Consider the following 16,971-nt stretch of genomic DNA (forward strand, 5'->3'; position numbering starts at 1 on the left):
GATGCAATTGACCCAATCAGATGCGAGCCCTGTGATGAGCTTTCGAGAATAAATCATCACCTGTGTAACATATTCAGCGTTAATCTGCTCCACTGATGGCGCCGCCGTCTTCTTCACCCGCGAGTCCTTCTCCATCACTTCTCCACTCATCCGACAGCCTGGGGACATTTATTCAGTTCATTCACTAACTCCTTAACAAACCACATCACTATCCGCTTACAAGTACACACATGAACCCAGTGCAGAACTGAAGCGCTGAACTGACTGGCGCTAAACTCCAGCTATAGTTAGTTAGCACTATGTGAACGGAATAAAGCAGAAGCTAGCTTAGTTTCTCAAAGCTAATAACTGCAAAACCTGTTAGTAAATTACGTTTAGATGTGAACTTTTGTCCGTTAATGTAACATTTAGTTCGGTTAAACTTTTAGTTGCCAAAATACCTGTTTTTACCGAGACGTCGTTCATACGTTGTTAGCTCGTTTGCTAACATGTGTGAGCAAACAACTGCAGTGAAGCCTCCCGCGGTACGTTAGCGCATGTCGTCAAAATAAAAGTCATATATTACAGAAACATGGATAAATAGCTAATAATAATAATAATAATAATAATAATAATAATAGCAGCTCAACAGGGCTTTTGTAACACAAGTGTACATTTATGATGGAATTAATCTAGTCTGGTTAAAAAAAACAGTACTCACTGTACTTCCTTCCTTCATTTAGTTTAGACCTTTACAGCACACTAGCGACATCTGCTGGTCAAATACATAATGGAACCAGGAATAATAGCAGCGTCTCATTTTCTGTGTATGAAGGCCACTGGGTCCTCGATGTATGACATATATTTATATTTTCATGTAAGAGTAGTTTGCAGTAGCCTGAATTGCATAGACCTGGCAGTCAAGGCCTTTACATATACACTGATTGTTATAGTTAGTGTATAAATCAGAAGAAACCATCCACCCAACCATCCACCCAACCATCCATCATCCATCCACCCATCCATCATCCATCCACCCACCCATCAACAATCCATCCATAATCCATCCACCCACCAACCCATCCTACCATCTAATAACAATTTTATCCTGGACAGAGTCTATCCCAGGAATACTGTGCACAAGCTGAGAATACACATTAGCCCATTACAGGGCATGAAAAAATTGGCCAAATCTACTTCATGACAATATTGAAGAGCACAGTTTATGGGCTCGTCTATGTGGCATACATTCCTGACTCTCCTAAGCTGCCAGGGTATTTGCGTTTATCCGTTGTTGTATTTCTGTTAAGCACTGAACATTTTCACATAACATGCTTTGGTTTTCATTCAGTCTGTTTCGATAGCTTCGTTTGTACATTTTCTTTTCACAACTTTAGTTGCATGTTTTTATTTTATTTTGTTTTTACAATAGCTGCATTCCATAAACTCTGGATTATCCAAAGAGTTTAATCACACTGCTGCTCTCATCTGAGCTGTGGATCTCTCCCGTTCTTTCAGAGTTCCCTGGTTTCACTTGGTTGCCCTCCTTAAAGTCAGAGACCTTTCACCTTATGGTGGACGGTCTTCTCCATGTAGAGATACATTTTTTAAATAATGGATTTAATGATGCTCTGACTGATACCTGAATCATACCTGAATGATCGAAACCCTGATTGATACTTTTCCAGAACTTTGTCCCGGACTTAATTTGATAGCTTCTTGGTTTTCATCATGCTATTTGTTTAGGTATGTTCTCTAACAAACTCCAGTGCCTTCCAGGAACAGGTCTATTTATGTTGAGTTCATTGACACTTTCACTGCACACAGGTAGACTACATTCAGTAGCACCTCATCCATAGGGGCAGGTGGGGAAGAGTCCCACCATTTATAAGAGCCATTCAACAAATATTAATCTTTAAAAAATTCTGATTCACAACTGCATACATTTTAAATTATGTTGAAATGCCAACTGCCCCTTCTGAATCACCAAAGGGGGAAAAAGGTTATATAAGAGATATAAGCAGATTTTCAGTTGATTTGCTGACATTTCTAGATGTTGCTCAACCACTTTCCTTCCACAGAGTTGTTATTCCACCAATGGTCACAAAAGTAAACATGAACAAGACCTAATAGACATCCACAGGGGAAGAATTCTTCCAGCGGAGGATGAGGAGGAGGCGGAGTGGACAGAACAGTTAATGATACGGTTATAGTTAAAAAAAATTTTTTTTTGAAAAATAGCATATACAGTGAGGGAAAAAAGTATTTGATCCCCTGCTGATTTTGTACATTTGCCCACTGACGAAGAAATGATCAGTCTATAATTTCAATGGTAGATTTATTTGAACAGTGAGAGACAGAATAACAACAAGAAAATCCAGAAAAACACATGTCAAAAATGTTATAAATTGATTTGCATTTTAATGAGGGAAATAAGTATTTGACCCCCTCTCAATCAGAAAGATTTCTGGCTCCCAGGTGTCTTTTACACAGGTAACGAGGTGAGATTAGGAGCACACTCTTAAAGGGAGTGCTCCTAATCTCAGCTTGTTACATGTATAAAAGACACCTGTCCACAGAAGCAATCAATCAATCAGATTCCAAACTCTCCACCATGGCCAAGACCAAAGAGCTATCCAAGGATGTCAGGGACAAGATTGTAGACCTACACAAGTCTGGAATGGACTACAAGACCACTGCCAAGCAGCTTGGTGAGAAGGGGACAACAGTTGGTGCGATTATTCGCAAATGAAAGAAACACAAAAGAACTGTCAATCTCCCTCGGCCTGGGGCTCCATGCAAGATCTCACCTCGTGGAGTTGCAACGATCATGAGAACAGTGAGGAATCAGCCCAGAACTACACGGGAGGATCTTGTCAATGATCTCAAGGCAGCTGGGACCATAGTCACCAAGAAAACAATTGGTAACACACTACGCCGTGAAGGACTGAAATCCTGCAGCGCCCGCAAGGTCCCCCTGCTCAAGAAAGCACATACACATGACCGTCTGAAGTTTGCAAATGAACATCTGAATGATTCAGAGGACAACTGGGTGAAAGTGTTCTGGTCAGATGAGACCATAATGGAGCTCTTTGGCATCAACTCAACTCGCCGTGTTTGGAGGAGGAGGAATGCTGCCTATGACCCCTGGAACACCATCCTCACCGTCAAACATGGAGGTGGAAACATTATGCTTTGGAGGTGTTTTTCTGCTAAGGGGACAGGACAACTTCACCACATCAAAGGGACGATGGACGGGGCCACGTACCATCAAATCTTGGGTGAAAACCTCCTTCCCTCAGCCAGGGCATTGAAAATGGGTCGTGGATGGGTATTCCAGCATGACAATGACCCAAATCACACGGCCAAGGCAACAAAGGAGTGGCTCAAGAAGAAGCACATTAAGGTCCTGGAGTGGCCTAGCCAGTCTCCAGACCTTAATCCCATAGAAAATCTGTGGAGGGAGCTGAAGGTTCGAGTTGCCAAACGTCAGCCTCGAAACCTTAATGACTTGGAGAAGATCTGCAAAGAGGAGTAGGACAAAATCCCTCCTGAGATGTGTACAAACCTGGTGGCCAACTACAAGAAACGTCTGACCTCTGTGATTGCCAACAAGGGTTTTGCCACCAAGTTCTAAGTCATGTTTTGCAAAGGGGTCAAATACTTATTTCCCTCATTAAAATGCAAATCAATTTATAACATTTTTGACATGTGTTTTTCTTGATTATCTTCTTGTTATTCTGTCTCTCACTGTTCAAATAAATCTACCATTAAAATTATAGACTGATCATTTCTTTGTCAGTGGGCAAACGTACAAAATCAGCAGGGGATCAAATACTTTTTCCCCTCACTGTAAAACATTTAATCTGAATTAAATGTAATAAATGTCTCCAAAATGGGAAGTGTAAATGCAGACAGTGTGTCTATGAAGTACAGAACCATTCCCATCGTAAAATATATTGCAAAGATTGGGAGTGGGGAAAGTGGGATTATGGAGTAGATCATTTTTGTTAATCAGAAATACATGTGAAATACCTATTTCCCACACAAAGTCTGAGAAAAAGAAGACATTTTCCGATTTGCACATTTTTGGACTAGTTTCAGGTATTTGGTGTGGGTTTTTGAGACGTAATTGGTCTGGAAATTTTACTGAATCCTCTTAACCTCGGTTAATGATATTACCACAAACACAGTTAAAGGTATTGTAGATGCTGGATGACTATGTTGTTGACTCTCAACTGCTTATTATGGGCTTACTCTAAAAAGTAGCCTACAGAATAAGTCGAGCGTGATAACCACTCGGCTTAATTTTATTTGAGGCTATGTCATTATTAATGTCGTCCTGCTCATCAAGATCTTTGGTCACAAGCCACGGCTGACTCCATTCAACTAATTATGTTGAAGGACGCCCCCAGCACTTTATTAGGGACACCTGTACACTTTCACCTTTATGGAATTATCTAATCAGCCATTTGTGTAACAGTAGTGCAATGCATAAAATCATGCAGATATAGGCCCGCAGCTTTGGGTAATACTCACATCAACCATGAGAACTGGGGAAAAATGTGATCTCAGTGATTTTGACCATGGCATGATTGTTGGTACCAGATGGACTAGTTTGAGTATTTCAGAAACTGCTGATTTTCACGCACAACAGTCTCTAGAGTTTACTCAGAATGATGCAATAAAGAAAAAAACATCCAGTGAGTGGCAAAAGGAATCACTTTGTTGGTGAGAGAGGTCAACGACGAATGGCCAGACTGATTCGAGCTGACAGAAAGGCAACAGTAACTCAGATAACCACTCTGTACAATTGTGGTGATCAGAAAAGCATCTCAGAATGCACAACACAATGGAGCTTGAGGTGGATGGGCTACAATAACCAAAGTTCACATTGGGTTCCACTTCTGTCAGCCAAGAACAGAAAGCTGAGGCTGCAGTGGGCACAGGCTCACCAAAATTGGACAGTTGAAGACTGGAAAAATGTTCTGATGAATCTCAAATTTTTGCTGAGGCACACAGATGGTAGGGTCAGTATTTGGCACCATATGAAACCATGGACCCATCCTGCCTTGTTTCCACAGTCCAGGCTGGTGGAGGTGGTGTAATGGTGTGGGGAATGTTTTCTTGCCACACTTTGGGCCCGTTAATACCAATTATTGTGGTCGAATGGGAGATTCACAGCATGAAAGTGCACCTGAAAAATCTGCCAAAATTGCGTGATGCAATCATGTCAACATGGACCAGAATCTCAAAGGAATGTTCCCAACATCTTGTGGTATCCACCCCATGAATTGAGGATGTTTTGAGAGTAAAAGGAAGCCCTACCCAGTATTCGTATAGTGTTCTAATACTATGCTATACTAATAGTATAATAAAGTGCTCAGTGAGTGTACATTAACTATACACAACAGAATTTCAAAGCTCAATGTTCCTCGGTTGGGGATTTGCTCCAACAGACAACACCCGCAGACACAGGCAGCCTATTTGGGGATGCCAAATTTCTGTGTCCATATGGGACAGCAGATCTACTTGGGGAAGAAGCTGCCAGGGTGCTCAGACAACCAGAGAAAGCAGCAGTGGAAACCAATGTGACCATCTTGAGGTCACAAGTACAGCCCAGTGGCCTAGTTGCTGAATCCTGCACAAAGTGGGAATAATCAGCAGAAGAAATAAACAGGTGGTGAGGCCAGTCATGGACCAGATAATCCTGATGGAGAAGTCTGTCCAGCTCTGCCATGGAGAACCACAAACGCAATGTGTTAACTTGGCCACATGAAGAGATCCACATGCATCAGGCCAAAGTCTAAATAAAATTTTTTGCATACAGATGGCTAAAGTTGCTAAAGTAACTGGTATAAAATATATGCATTGGAGATTAAATATAAAGAGGTCTAAGTAATTATGCACATCATCCCTTATTCTGGAACATAGTGCTCAGTCTTGTCAAATAAGACCTACCCAGGATAGAAAAAAAAAACAAAAAAAAAACACTGTTGTACTGAGATCATTTGAAATATTTGAATTATTCAGCGCAAACGCGGACAGTAAATGTGCTAGACTCAACACCAGTGAGGACGTTTTACCAATAACAAATACTGCCATTTCGCTTGGTACTGATTTCTATTAGAGCCACACGAGGGCGCCATACTCCACTTAATATACCAATCTGAATACACCACCTCTATTATAACCATCATCCATAAAGGTTGAGACAATTATTTTAAAATAATTTCAGGTAAGTATTTGTCACTATATGCCTAATGCAGAATTGCTGAATAGTTTCCATAATGAAGAAAGCCTACTAAATGTACTACATGAGTCTTGTCATGTCTTGCACAATCATTTCTACTGTGTAGGAATTGTGGATCATTACTTATGGTGGGCAAAATAATATTTAACAAAATAAACAATGATTTGCATGTATTTAGATTTGTTAAAAAAAAAAATCCAAATGAATTGGTTGAAGAAAGGCAATAATCTCATGTGTAGGCAGATGATGTGCTGACAGAGTGATAGGGATGAGACAGCAGACGTGCCATCTCCGATTGTGTCTCATTGAGTGACAGCCGGTTATTGTAGTTCTGGGTGGCACTGGGTTATGCAAATTGTTGTAATGTTGTTGACACTGAATGTGCTACAGAACACTTTTAGAGTTGCACATTACAATGTCTGCCCCAAATGTGCGACTTATGCACTTAAACAGTCACAGGTAATAGTGTTGATGGTATATACAGGTGCATCTCAAAAAATTTGAATAAGTGGAAAAGTTTTTTTTTTTTTTTTTTTTGTAATTAAATTCAAAAAGTGGAACTTTCATATATTATAGATTCATTACACATAAAGTGAAATATTTAAAGTTTTTTTTTTTGCTTTAATCTTGATGATTATGGCAATCAAAAATCCAGTATAAAATTAAAATTACTATAATATTAATATTAGAATTAATATTAGAATAAAATTCTTTATTCTAATATTTTGAGATACCGGAGTTTTGATTTCCATGAGCTGTAAGCCGTAAAAAAAAGGTTTGAAATATTTCACTTTAAATTTCATGAATCTAGACTATATGAAAGTTCCACTTTTTGAATTAAATTACAGAAAAAAATGAACTTTTCCATGATATTCAAATTTTTTTTTTTAGATGCACCTGTATGCTATATATCCAAATGTTGGAAATTAGATACAACTTACTATTCACACCAAGATAACTTCAGTGAACATTAAAAGAAAGAAAAAAGAGGAGAAAGAAAAGCAAACGAGCTCATACAAACGGTCATACAGTCTGTGATTACATGCATTTATTGTACATCAGATCCCATCTGGCTGTAAAGAACAGCACACTAAATATTACTGTGTTATTTTATGTAGTGTTATGGACAATAGTTTGTTTTCTTGCCCAATTAACCTCAGTTGTTAACAACTTTATTGGGAACGTCAATGGAAAACATGAAGAAAAGATCAATAGACGCTAACATGCGGTCATCTTAGGCAAGAAGAAAAGCTGACCAATTGAGCACATCAATATATTTTCAGATTTTTCTGAGAAAGAAATGCAATTCAGGGGAAATTTATAATAGCTCTGGTTCAACACACAAACAGAAGTGAGTATAGAAGAATTTACCCTGCAACCCTCTTCTATTAAACCCACCTTAAGAATCAATAGGGGAATAAAGAGATTGTTTGGTTGCTTGCCTCTGATTGCCCATTACACAATAATAACACCTTTCTAATGTGAGGTATATAAAACAAACAATTCCCTCGTTCACAAACAGAGAGAGAGAGAGATACAGTTGGCCACAAAGTCCTCACAATGACCCCCCCATGGCAGTGACAGCTGTAGCTGGTCCTCAGCACAGGACACACTAGATTACTAGAACAACCAATTACGACCCAACACACAGACACCCACTCACTGAGCATGCTCTGCTTCCACATACACATACACGCATGCATGCAACTGTCACAGTCTCAAGTATTTACTGTAATTCGTTAAATATTTGGTGGTCTGGGAAATACACCACCACCAACCAGAAAACACAAAATCGTGTCCAAAAATCAGATTTAACATACTTTGACACCTCAATTTAAGAAAAGCATTACTTTACTTTATTTGAACGTTTTTATCTTACCTAAGGATGGTTTATGTTGTCTAAGGATCCAGTTTAACAAAAACTGCGGTAAGAACAGTCAGTCTGTCTTAAGATGTCTAAAACCTTGCTAGCTAAGTGTGATTTCATCATAGCGTGAGTGTCACGCTTTAATCGAGTTGTTGGATAGCTACTCGCCATAGGATTAGCAGAATCAACTCGGTAATCATATACCTTCTGTCAAAACGTCTGCCATGCTCCTGCATCACAGGATGTGTGAAATCTTTCAATTAGATTTCCTCTCTTTTCACTTTTGCAGGTAATCAAACTTTGAAATGCTAAAACTTTACTTGAGATACATGAAAAAGAGATACAAAGTTCAGTTCAGGAAAACTCACAGTGTTCAGAACCATTTCTAGTTTATAGAAAGCATATACTGTTTATTACGTACACTTACAGGAATGGCAGTATATCCACACCGACGCCATCTCTTCCAGTTTTCTCTCCTCCGAGTCTCCGAAGAGGTCCATTCAATTCAACTTTGTGAACTTTATAAAAAACAATAACCTACCACAGTTTTATGATTGTCTGGCATGTAGCAGGTGTTTGCACATTAATCATTCATGTCACCAAATGGCTTTATTTTATGTATGGCCAATTATGGAGCTCATTCTCCATAAAAACAGACTATTCCCCCCCCGATGGCTCCAACAGAGCAGAGCATATGGAGCAGAGCTGGAGAGATGTGGATAGGGCAGCAGGGTACTTACACTGTGCAATCACATCACTTACTTAACAATTTCAGTGTGGATTCAAAGTGACATACAATACAGTATGCCAGTGGTCACCAACACTGTTCCTGGAGATCTACCTTCATGAAGACTTTAGCTCCAACCGTAATCGTACCCACCTGACCATCTAATCATTGCCTTAAGAAGTTCTTGATCAACTAAAACCGCTGTGTTAGATTTTGGTTGAGGATGAAACCTGCAGGAAGGCAGATGATTGGTGACCACTGTTCAATCTTGGTGTTCTTGAGGCTAAGCACTCTGTGTAGTTATTCCACACAGTCTTGGTCCTCGCCTGATATGTGTGTGTTGGTAAATGCATATGTCTGGTAAATTGTTTAGTCAGTTTAGTTCATTTTAAATGGCCTGTTCGTAGTAAGTCAAATTCAAGTGAAGCTGATCAACAGGACTGGTCAGATGAAACATGAAATGTCTTGACGTTTATAAATCCAGTCATTTACCACTGGACACTCTAGAGCGACTACCAGTCCAGCCTGTGTGGTCGCTGTGGTCGTAGTCCTCCACTATGTGCTGAGCCAGCAAGAGAGGTGAAGGAGAGTGCAGTCCGGCAGCTCCACCACAGGAACCAGAGCCAGTGCTGGCCTTTTCGCACCCAGTCCGCTGTCAAGGCAACCCTGCAGCCCTGAGACACACACAACACAAAGATCCAACATGTCAACCCAAAATGCTCTTATTTAAATTCCACTCACCTCTGGGGCAGGCATGGTCAAGCAATAGCTGTCCCATTGGGGCTGCCCTCGAGTAGCAGGCTGCATTTAACCCTTCGACCGAGGAGCACATAACGGTCCAAGAATTATCCTCTGATTCTCACAGACTGTAACTAAGCTCCACACAACCCTCCAGTCTCCTCCATTTATTTCTCCTTCCACATGCACCTTCTCAGATAAGTGCTGGAACATCTTCAATATAGCACCTGTTCTGTAGACCCAGACTTAGACAGGTGGACAGAGCCCTGCTATATACTATATAGTACAGTATATCAGCTGTTAATGTTAATCTTCATAAAGTCCGCATTCACAACTCCATACATCATATATTCAGTTGAAATACTAATTACCTCGTTTGACCGATTCGAAATAAGTTGCTATTGGAAAGATATAAGCCGATGTTCCGGTGATTTTCTCGTCTTTCTGCTCATTCGTGGGACAGGGTGCACGCTGTCCCATTTAACTCCATCGAGTTATTATTATTGCACCCAGGGGCCTAAAAGTGCAAACTCTAAAAAGTGCTAACAGAAGCTCATTGTGGCAGAAATAACGCTGTCAGGACGGGACAGGACCAAACTGAGCTAGCACAAAAAAATCTACCAAGATCTTGCTTTATAGCAAACAGCTGGAATTAAAATCTATTAAATCTCTTCAAACAAAGGCAAAGTGTAAATGCAAACAGTGTGTCTATGTATACAATCATTTCTATTGGAATATATATTGTGAAGACACGGAGTAGGAAAGAGGGATTATAGAGTGGATCATGTCTGTACATCAGGAATGTGTCCCCACCATACCAAGGCTAGAAAAAGAAGACAAATGTGTCTCTCTTTTCTAATTCCTGATTTCCATTTTTTTGGAATAGTTGCATGTGCTTTGTGTGGTTCTTGAGACCTAATTGGGTTGTAACTTTTGCTGAAACCTGGCAACCCTGGTTACTGATGTGACAATGGCGATGGGAACACATCTGTTGTATAAAACACAGCTGAACAAATGTACATATAAAACTCTTCAAAACGAGCTGCTGGATGGCTGTAAGTTGTCAGCACTCAACTGTGTATTACACGGCTACTCTTAAAAATTCATTAGATAGTAGCCTACAGCTTGTCAAGTGTAATAGCCTCTTGATTTAATTTTGTTTGCGGCTATGTTGTTCTTAACGTCCCACCGAAATCTATGACCTGAATGACTGAAAGCTCGCATTCATCCACTGGGTATTTACAACTCCAGTCTGATTACACACTGGCGTTCTATGTGACCTCATAGCATGAAGCGACAGAATGGCGATGCATATTTATGAAGTATACTTAAAGTTAAATAGCTGAATGACACCATAATGTGAATAATGACCGAGACAATCGGAGGTCCTGCGACAAATGGGGAATATTGAAAGGGAAATTGGAACAGAAAGGTGAAAGCTCTTTTCAACACCACTTGATAAGCATTCTGCTCTTTCATTAAGAACAAAAGCATTGTGTCATGCAAAGACTCAAAGAGCCCACACTGGGTAATTAACTCATATGCGCTGTGATTAAAAACAATACAGGCGACCAGGGGAAGTTTTTTTTGTCCACATTTGAGCAGAAAAAAGTACTTTCTAATCTAAGCATGTGGTCCACCCTGGGAAGTGATTCCTTGTGAGATCAACAGCAGACAGCACCATGAACCAGCAACATCACACACAAACTAATGTCCACAAAGGTGTTGTTTTTGGGCCTTTTTTTTCTTTTTCTTTTTTTTTTTTTAAAATAAATGAGGCATTTACTGGAACAGGCAATGTGATATGCAGTAACTTAAAAAAACAAACAAAAAAAAAAACCAAAAACACAACACTTTTACTTGTATCAGTTGACACAAATGCACGAGTTCATTCCGTTCAATGCACTGGGATCCCAGTCATCTCCTTTAGCCCTTAATTACCCTCTCCAGAGCCATTACACGCATCAGCACTGCCACCAAATTAGCGGAGGAATAGCAGCCTGAAGGCTCCTTGCGTGGGACCAAAACAACAACAACAAAAAAAACAACCCAAAAAACAAAAACCCTACAAGAATTCTCTTAAATCACCAGTGAGCGCAACCTCCATAGCAGCAGTGAAACTGAATATTATGTTTTAAAAATGCAACACTGCTCTTCAGTAAAATTTAGAAACACAGATGGCACAGAAAGGTGCTGAGGGCCTTTTTGTGTGAAAATGCCAGCTCTAGTGGGCCTAAAGGGTTTCTTGTGGGGTTTAGCTGTGCTACAGTGCACTTCAAACTGTTTCAAATTAAGTGGTAAATGGTTGTGCAATTAGCAAGCATCAGCTCATGAAAATTGTTTAGGCTGAGGTGAGTGATCATTGTGGCTGGAAGGCCAAGCGAGCAGCAGCTAAGCTGTACTTATGAACTGAGAGCTGGAGCGAAGTTAAAGTAGGTGCTTAAACAGAATAGAAGATTTTCAATGAGTTGCTTGTGATACTTCATCAGAACTGCCTCTGAGAGCTGAACAGCAGCTCAAACAAGGGGCGGGTAATGAACAGCAAGGTGTGATATGTATAAGGGTGTGTGTTTTTGTCTTTCAAGTCTTTCCGAGTATTATGAATGAAATTTAAACGACCGACCTAATTTTAAAATGTACCGTTTTTCTGTACCGCTTATCTAACATAGGGTCGTGAGGAGCCTGGAGACTATCCCAGGGGACAGGGTAGGGGACAGCCTGGACGGGGTGTAACCCCATCGCAAGGCACAAAAGCACACACAGTCGTACACTACGGACACATTTAGAGATACCGATCAGCCTACAGTGCACGTCTTTGGACTGGGGGAGGAAGCCAGATTATCTGGATGTACGGAGAGACCATGCAAGCTCCATGCACACAGGGCTGAGGTGGGAATCGAACCCCCAACCCTGGAGATGTGAGGCAAGCGAGCTAACCGCTAAGCACTACAGCCATCTCTCAAAAATAACCAAACAGTTGCATCAAATTTTTAGCTTACAAAGGTCCAGATAAGCACCTAGCATAAATAAATGATGACAACAGTTACCTTTTAATTCTTAACCATTAATGAATTGTTAATGGCTATGAATAAGTAAAATTCTAAGTGGTGATTATGTTCGGTTTCATACGAGTGCTTCCTGTCACACATTAGACACATCTGTTTTAAGTTTGACATGGAGAGAATAAACACATGCTTCTTTGTCCATTCTGTTTTAATGGTCAACTTAAAAAAACAAAAAAAAACAAAAAAAAACAAAACACAAGTCATGTAGACCAATCAGACCAAAGAGGGTAAATAAAATTTAAAAACGCAGTGAAAATTCTCTCCTGACCTAATGGCTCTAGCCCTGTAGCTAGTCTCTGATGAGTTACCTTCACCTAAATAATTCATATACCGTAAATGCACACAATTGAATAAGCAGATGCCAAGCTGGTTCACAGCCAGTTTTTTTCCCCTTCATATGCTTATTGGCTCTACTCAGTACTCAGTCTGCTAAAATACTTAGCTGGGTCTGCATCTGGTCTGTAAAACCATACAAAAGTTATGAAATGTATTACAGACATAATGACAACATGCTTTATGACTTGTAATCATGAAATTAGTATCCTGTTACCAATGTTCAAGTCCACTATGGTTACTAGCATAGTTCTGATACATCACATAAAGCCTTACATCTGGCATCAGTGGTTAAAACACACGTTTATTTACCCACTCGGGATTTTTAAAGCAGGAGCTCTGACCCGTGAAGCAGGCCTGTGGCACTCTTATAGGGCACGAGTGTCTGCCATGGCAAGAGAACAGATTCCACTTCAATGACAGGTTAATAGATGCATTCATACATATACTAGAGTGCAATGTCATGTATAAACAGGATGATGAAGGTCACTGCCAATGAAAATTCAACCCTCAAACCCTCAAAAGCTTTTCAGTCACTCAGGTCATTTAATTGTCCAACAGTGCACCCAAAAGTCAAGGTGACTCAACTTGTATAATCTTGAAGATATTTCACCATTTGTACGGAATGAGTGGTGAACATCTGCAAGATCATCTTGACTTACCTACGTCTAAAGAAAGCGAATAAACCTAAACCCAGTGCCATGTAATGACACAATATACTGTAAAAACAGCACTGTCTTTCGGATGAGACCTTGAACTGAGGTCCTGACTCTCTGTGGGTCATTAAAAATCCCAGGACACTTATCGTAAAAATGAGTAGGGGTATAACCCCGGTGTCCTGGAGAAATTCCCCCCACTGGCCCTTCTCTATCATGACCCCTAATATTCCCCATCTTTGAATTGACTACAACACTCTCTCCTCTCCACAAATAGCTGGTGTGCGGTGGGCGTTCTGGAGCACTATGGCTGCCGTCGCATAATCCAGGTGGATGCTACACACTAGTGGTGGTTGAGGAGGTCCCCCACTTCTGAATGAGTTTGCGAAACAGAACGTGTTTAGTAAAATCTGTGTCTTTATCCAAAGTAACATACGCTCACCAGCCACTTTAACAGGAACACCAGCCATCATCCAATCAGCTGATCATATGGCAGCAAAGCAATGCATAAAATCAATCAGAGAAAGAGCTTCAGTTACACACGTCTTCCTATTAAAGTGGCCAGTGAATGCATGCCTTCCAGCTATAAGCAGCTTGTTATATAACAACACCACACTCACATACATCCTGGGGATAAAAGTACGATGTAGTTTACACAATCAGATAAGCCTGTTCTTATTTCTAGTCATCATCTGTGACTATAATTTTGTTTCCCACAAGAATAAGTTACAGTGAGACCTGAAAGTGATAATAAAATCTCAGCATCAGTTTACGTCCAAAACACATATGGATTGTTTCAAAGAGAATACAACAACTGTACCCAAACCGATGAATGTCACTGTAGCTCTTTTCTAGGGAACACGAGCACTTCTGGGAGGCGAGAAAACATTTATTCTAAAGAAACATCCTGGATTTCTCTTGAACGGAAGACGATGAAAGGCAGAAACAAAATGTGGGTTGTTTTAACATAAGACCGTAGACGTAACATTGCACAACTGTATAACTGTACAATTTACATTTAAATGTATTTTATTTGTGTTCACTGTGTATTTGCTTCACTTTAATATGCCCCCTGTTATTCAGCAGCTTATAAGATAGCGCTTGATCCAGCACATCAGGTTTTTCTATTTATTTATATCGCGCACCAACAGTAAATGCACACAACAACAGTAATGCAACCTCAACACTAAAGTGAGGTCATAATATAATCATGTGTCTGGAATTTTATGATTCTGTAACTCAGCTATGAATATGCTTCAATGTGACCAAGGAGCAGTCACATATTGATTCATTTGTTTGTATCACGATGTGCACAATGTGAAAGAAAATGTTCTACCTTGAAAAGTATATGCTATCCTAATTTGGCTGAATATTTCTCATTAAAAATTGTGATTTAAATATAGAGTGAGTACGCTTACCTGCAGAGAGCTCAGCGGCTAACTTATTGCTGTCCTTGTAGAAGACTCTGGTACATAAAGGAGACAGAGTCTCCTCCATGTTCTTTAGAGCTTGCTGGAAGGAGGTGCACACTGCCCCCAGGATGCACTCTGTGCCCATGCACTCTGGTGTGGTGCATGACTCATGCAGGGACACAGTCAGGGACAGAGTGGCGTAATGGCGGTTACTGGACTGCAGCACCTGCCAGTGGACAGTGCCTCCTGGGATCTCAGAGGACATCTGACAGGAGGTCCTCTCTGCAGGCTCGTCCTGCACAGCAATGACATGAAGTTCCACTGCTGCTCCTCTGGGCAAAGAGGGCATCACGGAAACAACCAGAGGGGGGCATTGAATCTCCTCTACTCCACAGCATACCTCCTGCAACACAACATACACAGAGTGTATAAGACATACAATCAATATGTCAATCATACCATTGGATGCTGAAATATGCTCGCCTGTTTTCTTAAGCAGCCATACAGAAAATCTTCTCCCGACGGGCCATTTTCAACAAAACATTCTAGACATGCATGGGCCCTTTTACACCACCTCACCATACACCTCCATTAGAAACCTGCCGTGATGGCTTTAAATGTTGTAATCTGTAGAGTTAAAATCTCCTTTCACTCGTCTGGGTGCAGGCCATTATTGCCTCCGAAACATCTTCTGCCTGCGCATGCTACAATGTACCTCTCAAATAACACCGCGGCGGCCTCATCTGCTAATGGGGGAGAAATGAGCGTTTTATAAAACAGTCATTTCGCCTGGGGTCGATAGGGCAAAAACACATAACCCCCTTTTCAATTTGCTGGATCAATTTTCATCCACTTACACCCCACTCTGTGAGTGCCCAATAATGATGGGTTACATACACTTTATTTTGAAATTCACTCAAAAACCTGAGAGAAAAGTCTTTGACAGGAGCAAAAGCGGCATTTTGCAATCATTTCAGATACCCCGCCTCCCCCCCCAATATGATCCAATCCACGGTCTGCATGAATGCAGCACTTATCTCGAGATTAAACTTTAGCAAAGGCCTAATTGTGTATCAGCAGCAAATCACCAACGAATCACTCTGAGTGCATGACAACAAATCAAAAATAGAAGCGCGTGAGCACGTGCGAGTGTGCTCAAATGTATGTGTGTGTGAGAGAGATGGAGCGACTGGTTGAGGTGTTTTGGTTAACTTGGATGACGCGCTGGCTCTTAGCGCTGTGATGGTGTATATGTATTGTTTGTGTGTTGATAAATGTTAGGTGACTGCCTGGCTTTACGTGACTGGCTGGAAGGGCCGAGCTCGGCACTTGTCAATAGTCGTTGAGTGGAGATGGGAGGGCTGAGGGTGGAGAGAGGCGTTAGATGTTCGAGTGAGGCCTTGTTCATCCAGGCTTAAAGGCCAGCCCTCAGGCCCTCACTATGCATCCTCCACCAGCTACGCCCTCACAGGTCACTACCTTCAAACACTCGAAACTTTCAGACTCTGACTTGTCTCAGGCTGTTAAATCATCGCTCCACGTTCCCTCGCCTGTTCTTTATTTTATTATTTTCCCTCGCCACCTCTCTCTTAGACAGGAGCACTGCTTTTTTTGTTTTGTTTTTTAGACCACATGTGAAAGTGCTTGGCCGCCTAACACTTGCGCTTGATGAGAAAACGTTTATTAGATTAATCCAATAAAATAAAAATAAAAAAGAGCTCAAGGACGACATGAATGCAGGGGCCTCTTTAATGTACTCTCTCTATTAGTTCATTACAGCTTTCCTCTCACGGTTGTTTACTCTCTCTGGATTTCTTCCTTTAGCGTGCGTGATCGTTTTCAGGACTTTACATAGTGTGATTAGAGTGGCCCTTTTGGGTTTGTGTTTGTTTTCCCCCATTGCTTCGTCTCGTATGCGTTCTCTCGTGCTCTCTTTGCTCC

At 40.8% G+C, this 16,971-nt stretch overlaps 2 protein-coding genes across 5 annotated transcripts in view; both read right to left on the minus strand.

The window, feature by feature from the left end:
• Nucleotides 1-544, minus strand: part of aqr (aquarius intron-binding spliceosomal factor) — a 45,208-nt gene extending 44,664 nt beyond the window's left edge. For all 4 annotated transcript variants that reach the window (XM_053682863.1, XM_017475928.3, XM_017475927.3 and 1 more), the window contains exons 1-2: nt 441-544; nt 61-158 (exon numbers count right to left, since the gene is read on the minus strand). In XM_053682863.1, coding sequence (XP_053538838.1) covers nt 61-158; nt 441-465 — 123 coding nt within the window. In that variant the 5' untranslated portion in view covers nt 466-544. The remainder of the gene's footprint in view (nt 1-60; nt 159-440) is intronic.
• A 6,844-nt stretch (nt 545-7,388) lies between these two features.
• dph6 (diphthamine biosynthesis 6) overlaps nt 7,389-16,971 on the minus strand; it is a 73,714-nt gene continuing 64,131 nt past the window's right edge. The window contains exons 14-15 of the mRNA XM_017475930.3: nt 15,037-15,433; nt 7,389-9,500 (exon numbers count right to left, since the gene is read on the minus strand). Coding sequence (XP_017331419.1) covers nt 9,382-9,500; nt 15,037-15,433 — 516 coding nt within the window. The 3' untranslated portion in view covers nt 7,389-9,381. The remainder of the gene's footprint in view (nt 9,501-15,036; nt 15,434-16,971) is intronic.

The sequence above is a fragment of the Ictalurus punctatus genome, chromosome 9 (genome assembly GCF_001660625.3).
Source record: "Ictalurus punctatus breed USDA103 chromosome 9, Coco_2.0, whole genome shotgun sequence".
Taxonomy (NCBI): Eukaryota; Metazoa; Chordata; class Actinopteri; order Siluriformes; family Ictaluridae; genus Ictalurus; species Ictalurus punctatus.